Source organism: Rhopalosiphum padi, chromosome 1, assembly GCF_020882245.1.
Source record: "Rhopalosiphum padi isolate XX-2018 chromosome 1, ASM2088224v1, whole genome shotgun sequence".
In the NCBI taxonomy this organism is placed as follows: domain Eukaryota; kingdom Metazoa; phylum Arthropoda; class Insecta; order Hemiptera; family Aphididae; genus Rhopalosiphum; species Rhopalosiphum padi.
In genome coordinates this window covers 502,336-515,042 of record NC_083597.1, presented here as the reverse complement: position 1 = coordinate 515,042, position 12,707 = coordinate 502,336, and the positions used below count along the sequence as shown (strand labels likewise).

The following is a 12,707-nucleotide window of genomic DNA, read 5'->3' as shown; positions in this document are numbered from 1 at the left end:
TGATATAATTGTTATAATTGAATATAAATTGTACATGAAATATAATGGTTTTTTGTTAACGACTTTACTAATTATTTGGAATTCAAAAATATTAATATAGAAACTTCAAACATTCTTCTTATACTTAAATACGTAAATAATAATATTATCATATTTTATACACAATGCAATTTTCATAATACTTCGATTGAGTTCGATTTACAGTAAACTGTAGTTATAAATGCACGGGACTACATACAAATTATTCATTTTATTCAATACTTTGTAGTTTGTTAGAATAAGTAATACGTTTAATACCATACCTAACAAACAATATTTAAAAATATAATTAAAATAAAACCAATCACATCTGCGTTATTTATTTCGTCTTCACAATATCAAATGAAAATGAAACACTTTAGTAATTACTAATTTTTAATGTTTTAATTTTAAAACTTTTTGATTAATTTTTGGTTGTGGACTGTATAAAATAATTTACGCTGAATGTAAATAATTAAATTATTGCGTTTTATTATAATACATCAACACATCATAGTATGATACTTATAATTCGCGGCGAGTGTCAGCGTGTTTTGCTGCGCCATGACACTGTTCCCATAGAGTATACTACATATACGCCGTATACTTTTCAAGATTTTTTTTCAATATTATGGGTATACGGCGTATGCTCTCAATCTCAATTTTTTTTCCATATTATTGACACGCTCTTAACCGGTTTTACTCCTATAGACCATAAAAAAAATATCCGTATTGTATTAAATGTTTATATTTGACGATATAGTATACTCTCAAAAAAATTAATGGGAACACCACTGCGATGACAGACGGAAAATGACGAACTGGCTTACCTATGCGATACTACGCGAGCGCGTATAGAAATAATCTTATCTTTTAAATTATTGATTTGTCTCAAACAAAAACAAATTAAATAATTAAAAATTTAAAAATTTTGAATTTATATTATACGATAATATTTAATAAATAATAATATTTGAATAATGAAAAGTATGAAAATATTTTTTAACGTTGGCATTTATTGAAGAGGGGTAGGGTGTTTAATATAAATACTTCATTTCAAAACGGTAATGGATTTTTGAAGTTCACCATAAACGATACAGGATGTACAGCCTTTGAAGTTCCGTGGCCGTGAAGTATTATACGTATATAATACTAACGTATAACATGTTTCAGGACTAGATGCGTATATCTGATTTTGTACAATACTACTGTCTGTTTTTCCGTTTCAGAATGGGAATTACTATAGCAGTACAGGTAGGTAAGGGCGCTCATTGACGGGATATGCCCTTTCCTATAAAATAATAAAGACAATAAAGTATGCAAAAAATTATATATACTTTGAATTCATTGATACCATGGACTTTTGTCCTTTCGACGCTATAAAAAGGTTTTGGAATCTAGTTTAATTTTGTCCCCCTCTGAAAATTATCCTATGGGCGCCCTTACTGGTAGGCTTATATGGCTATATGACATATCCGCATGCATAGGAGGTCAGCTTCATGAAAAGCGCGCGTTAGCCTTTTATTACAACAATGACAGATTCTCGTATACATTTAAGACCAAAAATATGATTCAACAAACACTGCCGTGTCAAATGTTTATATGTTACTATATTAGCGTAGTCCAAATAACTGTGATGGTTATGCCGGTTATGAGTACCAAAAATAACATATTGACTAGGATTTTGTAATTTTTGAACTATGTGCCAAAGGAGGTAGTGCGTTATCTCATGCACTAACGTCTAACACATTAACATTTAAGACAGAGATACAATAGTTGGTCGTCATAAAAACCAACATTCCGCTGAATATTAACAAGAACTTATATCAGGCCCAGGCGTACCATGGTTATAACTCTGGTAACTGAGTTTCACATCACACTCATAATCCAATGGCATATCTATTAGGGCTTTATTTTAGGAGGAGCGAAAGCTAGTAAAAATAAAGAGACGTATTTAAACAAGGTATATCATAAAATACTCGTAATTACCTAACGAGTAACGAGTAATATACTCGTAATATTAAAAATATGAAAAAATGTTTGTGTAATCACAAAAAGGTGTAACACTAAATATTTCGGGTAAAAAAAACCATGCATTTTAATTGGATTTTTTATCTACATAGTGGATTAAAAATTAGTTTTTTCCGTTTTAAAAATTAGCCGATTTAACAGAGATTTAAAAATCATATGAAGTACAATCACATAGAATTTTATGAAATTGTATACAATAAAAAATATCTAAATAATGTGAATAATAATAGAACGTGCAATTTAATAAATAAATCATTTGTTGGTTTAGTAAATTATTTCAATACGTTTTCCTTATCAAAACTAGAAACTCTATATTTACCTATACAGACTACAATAAATATCTTAAGTAGAAAAATAAGGCCTTATACATTATGGAATTAAGATATAACCATAGGTTAAGTAACCTAACCACATTATTTAGCTGTATAAACTTTATAAAGTTAAAATAGGACTTAGCATTACTAATTTATCGAAAGAAATAATCGACTATTTAAAAAACAGAGAATAATTACCAAAAATAGTTGAAAAAATTAACTTAAAAATGATGAATACATATATTATGTAGCTGATTGGTCGACATAGTATTACGACGTACGACCGTAGTCGATTAACAAAGTACGAGTATGACTATAGTACTAGTATGAGTATGAAAATTATGTAGTATTATCATTAAAAAAATTAATTTATTATTTATAACTAAAAAAATAACTATAATGAGCGCTCTTATTTTGGCCTACTACATATTGGTGTACCGAATGAATCTCGTTTTATTATTTGTTCTGTGTATTACTACCATATCATTGGTAAAGTAAAATATATTTTTTTTGCGAGTGTATCACGGACCACGGTACTACAAGGGCAGTTCTTTTCCTCGTATCCGTATTGTCTATTACGTCTATTACGAACGGGACAAACATAAATTAGCTTACAATAGTTAGAGGGCACCATAGGTTAGCTTATTCGAGCTATTTTCGATGACACCGCCAGTGATTGCATCGGAATACGACATGTTCTGTATCGTCAATATCAGCCTGGCACAGTCTACACACATCAGATCCTCAAGTTTCTTGAACTTATAGAAGTATTGATCAAAACCTCCATGGCTCCATGATCTGTCACAGCACCTGCGTCAAACAATAGCAGTCGACGAAATCAAACTGCCTGATGGTTGACTACTATTTTAAATCCTGAATGAGCCTTCATGACCATCGTCCCATTTAAGCTACATCCCACTCCTCATACCTTATCCTGTTCTGATTTTTCTATTTTTTCCCTGGTTCTGCCATTTTTGAGTATCTTATCAGTTATCTGTCACTCTCTCTACAGGCCAATCAAAAATATATTATATTAGCACATTTCATTTCAATATACATTAAATTGTAACCGGTTTAACGTAAGTGTCTTATGTCCAATATTGTATATTATTAATATCAAAATTCTCTCATATTCCCCATCTCGTTATTAATCAATCACTAATACACAGTACTAAATGAAATGTAAAACTATTTAATGGTTACCAAATACCACATAAGACATAACTACATTAATAATTTAACATATTGCCAAATAATACGAGGAGTTCTATAGAATGTCTATATTTAACACTTTGCCGGTAACATATAGGAGGTATCTATTATGTATATCAAATAAATAAATAATTGTAAATTAATGGTTTTTAAAATAGCAACATAATATACTATAAGCATGTATATTCGTTTACTCATTATAGTATTCTACAAACCCATTATAAGATATATTATAGAAAAGCGCCATAAATCATAATATTATTATTATAGCCAATGCCAATCATAAATGTGTTAATCATAAATTATGATTCATAATTATTATTATTGTTTTTAGTTTGAACTTTTGATGTAGGTTATGTAAGATGCATGCAAATTGCCTGTGATTAGTCTTCTACTTATAATATTTATATAGGTATACTTATATAATATTATTATATTTTATCATGTGTAGGAATAATTTATAATATACGTAAATATGTACAAGTTAGGTAGTTTTATTGTCATTAATTTTATTAAGTTAAGGATAACTATTTTTAATCATATTCTATTCAAATAAATGTTATCGTATAAATTTAAATATAGTATACTAATACAGTAATACCTAAATAATAATAATAAATGAGTACCTAAGTAATTATTTTTTAATTTCAGGTAAGTACGCAAGTGTAAAACTATATACGAAGTATATTGTACATGCACTATACATGTTATTATACTATATAAGGTATTGCTATTTACATGCAATTACATAGTAATACTTACATAGTATTATCACAGACTATAGGTACGAAACTATTTTCAAGTATAGTTGGATATATATCATATACGTAGGTTCTTTATTATTATGTATAACTGTATAGTAAATTAATTAATAAAAAATATACCAAACTAGTATAATACCATATATAATACTGTTTACCGAATAATTATTGGATATTTAAACCCTGTGATCAATCTTTATAACTAAAACTATCTACAGCCTATGGACATAATACCTTTAACAAATTATTCTATTATGTAGGTAGAATTGTAGATTTGATGCAGTATTATGCACGTAAGCCGATTGAAATCATTAAGACCATAGGTACCTATCTAATATTCTTACTACTTACTATAGTAGTTACTATATACCTGATATGTAATTATTTCAATTTTAAATTAATTAATTAATGATGATACAACACATATTTGATTAATCAACATACGATTTGGCTATAGTTTAGTAGTTATATATATTTATTTAATAATTGTGTATATATTGAATACGCTAAGAAAATGAAATAGTATATTATACTATATTCTATAATGTTTGAGACTTTAGAATATCATATTATAGATTATTCAATTATAGGTTTCAGTAAAAATATTTATCATTAATTTCGAATTTAATGATAGATGAATTATAATTAATAAAAATTATAATTCTCTACTATTCTACTATACAATATACATATTGTCCAATTATCTATAAGTATAACAACGTACACCCAGATTAGCAAAGCAAGACGTGTATTTAATACTCGATAAGAAGTGCGGCTTCTACATACTGATAGGAAATTTTGTTATTTAAAATATCTTATTAACAATTGTAAACAAAATATTCCATACTAAAAAATAAAATATATACCACCATTTTACTTAACTCCAGACTAAAAGACTCCATCCCAAAATTTGGCAAAATAGTCCTTTATCCCATTCACCCATCTTCATACCAAAACTCATCCAAGCAATAGTTGGTATCTAAAACGTAACTAGCCGAGGTATTTTATTGCAACTACAGTACTAAACTAACTTGCTATAAAAAACATTACAATTTATACGAAAATAATATTATAATATATATACAGTGGGTCTAGAAAGTACATACATAATACGTAGGCATAATGTACACGGATAAAAATAAATAACAACTGATGAAGTTATAACACTTTTACCACTTATGTAATTAGAGTATTTTACCTTATTTGCCTCTGCCATTATATTATTATTTTTTTTTTACTCATTGATATTTTTAAAATATGACTGGAACATTTTTACCGTATCAGATAACCAAAATTATTATAAATCATACAGTCATCAAATTATATAGTTGATTAATGATTTGAAATATTTTTTAATTTATTGTCTTTTTGATCCAGATGTTTTGTCATTATTTATCTACAGTTATGACGAGTACCTGTCATATTTTTAACGTAATCTGTTTAATTTAAGGCTATTTTTTCAAATGCTGCGGTAATTTTGGTTTATGAACATACACATACTGTAATCTTTGCTGTATAATGTTTTAACAATTCAACATTAGGGTTTCTAAACTTTCTCAACATACTGTATACATCTTTAAATTAGATAATTGCCCTTTATTGTCATATCATACTCATATACAATAATAATACCTAATTAATAAATAAATATACATTCGATAAAATTAATTGAATATTATATTTTAGAAACATTTATACGACCTATCCAATTAAAATAATATCGCGACAATGTCAAATTGTCAAGTCTGATTAATTTTGCATGCGATTTAGTAATATATTACTTATTAGTTATTACTGTTATTAGTATACACACTGTACCTTGTGTATTTTTATGTGCTAATATGGCGCGTTGCAGTTGTTAAAAAATATGGTATCCAAAAAATTATATCGGAATATTTCATTTTAACACAGTGAACTTGTAAACTGTATCAGCTGTTCTACTGTTCATGTGGATTTTTAAATATTCATAGCCAAGTAAAAAGTTTATTTTAAACAATCAAGGTGATTTAAAAGCCAGTGAAAACTCATAGTGTTTTATTGTTATTCCTTATACGCTATCAAATATAAATATATACATTACATAAAAATATAAAATTAAGTTTCTTTTTTTAGCGATAGAAATATATTATTGAAAGACAAAGATTCGTTGCAGCGGAGACGCGTATGGCGTATATGTACAGTATCTATATGTAATGACTAATAACTAATAAGTAATAATAATACAATAATAATAAACAATAGTATAGGTACCTAAATGAGAAATGCAAATCGCATAATAATAAGGTATCTACTACTTACGTAATAAAAACAATAATATACAACAAAACAAATCGATTTGATTTTAATTACTTTTGAAATTCGTTGTCTTATTAATATAAAAAAGTATATTAATAATGAAAAACTGACTAGTGGCCGTATAGAAAGATGTAGAAAAAATAAAAAACTTTAAGTGGATTTTGAGTAAACAAATATAGTTGTGTATTTTAGAGATTTATTTAGTTCAACACTTATAAGATTTACCTACAATATTATTTAAAATAATGTACACGTTATAATATATACACATTGTATGAGAAGAGGTATACGTTTGTTAATTCAACAGCAACCCACGTTCCGAACTTAAATTAGAACATTAGCGTTGCATGTGTGTATACATAGAGAGTTCCTACCAATCTAATAAACAACAAATCTCCAAAAAAAGTCTATCCCCTTCTCCAATTGCACTTCCCCTCCACTGCTTGACGCATTGTAATACGATTTCGTTGTACAGCACATTCTTTTGGCGAAGGCCGACCCCTCTAAAATAATATTTATTGTTATTATTATTATTATCATCATGTCACGATAATTCATGTTCTGAGTGTTGGGTTCATTGGCAACCGGTTACATAGGCGTACCGTTCAGTCGCTGCCAAGTTGTGCTTAGGTGTTACGTGTGCAGCACTATAATATTCATTTACCTCTGTTTCGTGTATAACTTTCGTCTGCACTAGCGTCACGGTCATAGTTGAAAGCAATAGTAATAATAAAATCAAAAATGGAGGACGAAGATTCAATGTGGAAAGTGTTTTACAATCGGGTACAGCGGAAATTTAGCGCCCAGAGTATTTCGCCGGACATACGGTAATATATTATATTTAAATATCCGTAAATTAATTTCAATTATGCATAAATAATAGTATAATGATTTGTCTTATTATTATAATTATTAATGTATTAGTTACTGTGGTCTGTGGCCGTGGCTAGTGCAAAGGATAACTGTCCAGACGTAAACTGTGCAATTAATATTTACTTGTTTATTTTTAGATATCACATTTGCCTTAGGGCCAGTCTCGTTACTATATTACCAAAAAATTAGAATTCAATATTAAAATTATGTGATTTATATTTGGTGTTATTTAATATTAATAAAATCTATAATATATACATATAGTTATATCATAGGTATTATAGTAGACAGTAGTTACGGACCATAGTTTTAGAAAATGTTTAATTAAAAATCATTAACAATTTTGGGTATCTATAAATTATAATTTCCTAGCCTCACTATTGAACTTTGAGTCCATTGCATAATAAACCTATACTTACAATTTACAAATATCTTTTACATGGGCGGATGTTAGATACAAGGGAAAGAAATCGTCGCTATTACCACCCTCCTGCTATAAAAATATGTGTTGTCTAACTTCTAACTATACAATATAGCACCTAAATATATAAGTATTTTTATCATTAAATTATTCTTTGTTTTGTTGTATATACTTTATTAAGGAACAAAGTAAATTGATAACTTTTTTTTTTAAATGTTATTTTTATAATATTAAATATATTTTTAATATTTTTCTAAATAAATAGTATCTTTTATAACAAAATGTTATGTATATTATGGGTACATATTATATATGTATATATATTGTTTTAAATTATTATTTAAAAAAGCACCCTAAAGCATGCAATTAGATGATTGGAGCAAATAATAAAATAATATTGCAGTTATATACAAACAAAAATTAATGATATAATTGAACATATCACATATACTTATATCTTATATGTACCTAACTTTGTAACTATCATTAAATTTATATATAATATGTTGTACCAAGTATACTATACAACATTTTATAATATATTGTTACAATAATTTATAATGAAAAAAATTATTATTATAGTACCTATCTATTTTTAATTTATTATGTTTAGCCCCTTCCCTTGAAAATTTTAGTGACTCTACTGATATGTTATATTATGTAAGCTAATTTGATATTAAATGAGACACTTGCCCCGGAAGTCTTGGTTGGGAGGCGCCAAATTACCAAATAACAGTGGCATAATAGGGGCTAAATTATGAGAGGGCACTAATTTAATCCTTTGCCCCGCGTAAAAGATATGCTAGATCAGAGATCTGCCTTTGCATGAGACGTATTTTTATATTAACTATATAACTTAAAGTTATCTTTATCAAGAGGTACTAATTTTTCTTTGTACATTAAAAGTATAAAAATTATCAAGGATAGATGATAGCAGTATAGTTCCAACGTACCATACATTTTTTTTATGTGTAAGCTGTTTTCAGTTATTTATTTTATTATAAAACTATTTGTTGCATTAACAACTTTATTGCCATTTCAAAGCATATAAAATATGTAGTTAATTACAAAATTAGTTTTATATTAAAATTGGTTTATTTTAAATAGTTTAGAAATCATTTTTCAAAATGATTTATTGTCGCGTAATATGTTATTATATACATTTAATATTACCTATAGGAATTCGTAAATAATAATTATTAATACATTTATTCATCTATTATTATTAGCAGCTGATTGTTAATAATCTGGTATTCTGGTATTTTTTTAATCTAGCTTTATTGCTAGAGCTTAATGATTTACTGTTCAAGAGTATTCAACATTTTTTTAAATAAGGCTGAATCTACGATACATTTCGACATTACAAGCCAAAATTATTTGGGGAGGAGTAACAACGTAATAAAGCTTAAAAGATAAATGAATTATTTTATTTCACTTCAGTTTTATAAAAGAACCAAATCATTTTTTTTTATTGATTTGTTATTAATTATTTCCTCACAATAGCAACTAGGATATTATATAGCTAAGATCTTGAATTTTAATATCAGTTAGATTTAGATTGTTAGATTACCGAAACTGTTCAAAGAGCTTCACGCGCTGTAAATTGGATAGGATAAAGAAAGGTATGTTACTAGTTACTATGGGTCTTACTATGTACAATGTACGTGATATTTCTTTTAGCGTTTGTAACAAACATACCATTCATCGGTAAACATTTAAATAGCATCAAATCGTACCTATATTATAACTAGTATGATTTGACGCTATTTAGATGTTTACCGATGAATAGGTACTTATGTTTTTTATAAACGCTAAAAGAAATATCACGATTACCTAACCTAACTTATTCTTTACCCTATCCTTTAATTTTATATGTTATGTTAAGTGTTAAGAAAATAGTTTTCCTGTCACTTTCTATGCATTTAACAATAATTTTTCTATATAAAATTATTAATTAGTGAATGTAAACAACATTAGTAATATTTAAAATAACCAAAATAAATAGGTGCATTAGTACATTATTTTGTTTATTTATTTATACTATATTGACATATTGTATATTTAAATTGAAATACCTATGCGTGTTACCCACAAAAATGAAAAGTGATAAAATAAATCATGAAATAATGATGTTATAATAGCAAAGTATATTTAAGTAATAAAAATTCTTATGTACAAAAATGTATGTTGTAATTTATAATTGGTTATTACTTATTGAAATCGTTATTGCGGGAAACGGGTTGAGAAATGGAACAATGTAGACATGTAGTAATGTAGTATTTATAGTATACCTATAGGCTAATCCAAGGCCGTACCTAGAAAATATTTTCGGGGTGTTATACAAATCTTAGTAAGTGATGTATAAAATAATTTCTAAGTTTGCCTAATGCGAGAAAATTGGGGGGAGGGGTTGAACCCGATAACCCCCCTAGATACGGCCTTGCAGTATATAACCAATATAATATAAATATAACCACCCGACCGGGTATATTTTAAATATTATTATAATTTTTTTTTTATTTATTTTAGTAGGTCTCTAGGCCACTGTCTTTTGATTCTTCTACGTACATTACCAGGAAGTGAATTGGAGGATAGTTGTTTTATTAACGGGTTACTGTGAGAGTTTAAGTTGTTGTGAAATTTAGAGTAATATAATTTTGCTAATTGATTGAGTGTAGAAATTTTTAGGTCTTTATGAAGATTATTGTTTGTGAAGTACCAATGGGAGGATGTTATTACTCGTAGGCAGATGGATTGGAAGGCCTGAAGCGTTTTGATATTTGATGGCTTTGCAGTGCCCCATAACTGAATACCGTATGTCCAAACTGGTCGGATTATTGATTTATATATGATAAGTTTATTGGATAGGGAAAGTTTGGATTTTAAGAGTGGTCTAAGGATATGAAGTCTAGAGTTAACAATTTTACGTTTATGTTTAATGTGTGGGCTCCAGGTTGGTCGTTTATCTAGAATTAGACCAAGATGTTTTACTTCGTTTGCCGTTGGAATTATTAAATTATTTAGTGTAACAGGAATAAAATAACTATAATAGTTTATTTGTAGTTGAGACCACTTTCGTCAAAATTTAAAATTTAAATGTTTGTAAAGAAAATTCTGACATTTATTTATGATATTTGTTGGTTGCTATGAGAACTGTTTATGAGGATGTATTAAATGTTCAAAAGAGGTATCTATATTAATTCAAAATTTATATTAATTTATAAGTTTATAACTAAACATTAAAACTTCCATATATAATGATTTGTACGTCATAGGTAGTTAGGTTGGCATGCATATAATCGTTAGGTAAATTTACAAAACCTTTTATGTATTTCAGCATTATTGTGCAAAAATTGAATAGCATTGTATTATTGTATAATAATTCACAAGTAAGGAGTATGTATTTGGAAAAAAATTTCGCAGATAATTGTTACGTATTTTATAAATAATAATATTATATGTAAACCTTGTGTTCGTATAGCATACACAGACTGCGGTATTTATTAATAGATAAAATTGTGCATATGACATCATCTTATTGTTTTTTATATCTAAACTACAACAAATATTCTAAAGAAATAGGTAAGTAGGCTATTTGGGAGTTTTTTCTAATTATTTATTATTGTATAGGTGTAGGTACATTTTTCTATAGTCACCTTGAGATTATAGATAAATGTTTCTAAGTTTTCTAAGTTTGAAATGTTTTAATACCTTATGTGTTACAACATGAATAATAATTTTGTTAAAACCCGTAATATGTATCCTAAATTATTTGACAAAGTATTTTAAGAATATGAGGGGTAGAGGGTTAAGTTTGACCTAACTTCATACCGAAAATCACTCGGTGAACTTTGGTATTCGCTAGTTTTTAGTTGTTAGCTATTATACGGCTATAAATTTATCTCTTTCAATTATAGTCTATACCAGAAATGGCCAACCAATCGATCTCGAGATGAATTTGAGTCGATCGCGATTCACGACAACCTTTCGAAATTTCTTGAATTTTTGATTTTTTTTCAGAAAACAATTAAAATATTTTTTTTTTGTAAATTTATATATCTTTGTATATCCCACAAATATAAAAATTATATTTAGAAAAAAGCAATAAATAACTATGAAAAACGAGATAATACACAGATATCGAATAAAAAGTGTAACACACATATATAATATATTTTTTGTTATTGACAACCTTTTTTTTTTTTTTGGTCGATCGCGATTTGCGACAACTTAGAAATTTCGGAGGTCGATCGTAAATCTATTAAAGTTGGCCACCCCTGGTCTATACCGAATATCAAATGATAACAGACATACAAAGTATAGTATATTAATTTTATTTCTATATATTAAGTTGGTGCTTATGATTTTCTTATTTGGAAAATTTAAAACTAACGTGTTTTACCTAATTTAAGTGTCTGAGAATATATTACGTATACTATATAACAATTATACAGAAGTACTTCATTAATTCGGACTAATTGGAGCTCTAGGTTGTCCGTTTTAATGAAAGTCTGGATTAAACAAAATAACTAAAAAATGTGTATTATAGATCTAAGAAGTAAGAATATATATTATAATATACAAGACACATACATAGCATTAGGCGAAATACGAAAAAAGGAAAACGTGAATGACAATTTATCATTGATTATGCAGAAAATTCGTGGAACTTATTATAACTTATATTTTAGAATAAGATAAACTTGAACACAGCCTTAATCAGCTGTCCAGATTAAGCGAAATTCGATCTAATGGTTTCCGGATTAATGAGGATTTACTGTA

At 27.3% G+C, this 12,707-nt stretch overlaps 1 protein-coding gene across 2 annotated transcripts in view; it reads left to right on the top strand.

Annotated features, from left to right (window-relative positions):
- LOC132918290 (protein unc-13 homolog 4B) overlaps positions 1 to 12,707 on the top strand; it is a 37,818-nt gene that overhangs the window by 9,601 nt on the left and 15,510 nt on the right. The window contains exon 1 of one of the 2 annotated variants that reach the window (XM_060979455.1): positions 7,211 to 7,458. The exons of the other annotated variant lie outside the window; for it this stretch is intronic. Within the exon in view, the coding sequence (XP_060835438.1) occupies positions 7,373 to 7,458 (86 nt within the window). The 5' untranslated portion in view covers positions 7,211 to 7,372. Of the gene's footprint in view, positions 1 to 7,210; positions 7,459 to 12,707 lie in introns of those variants that run through there. 2 annotated transcript variants of the gene reach the window in all.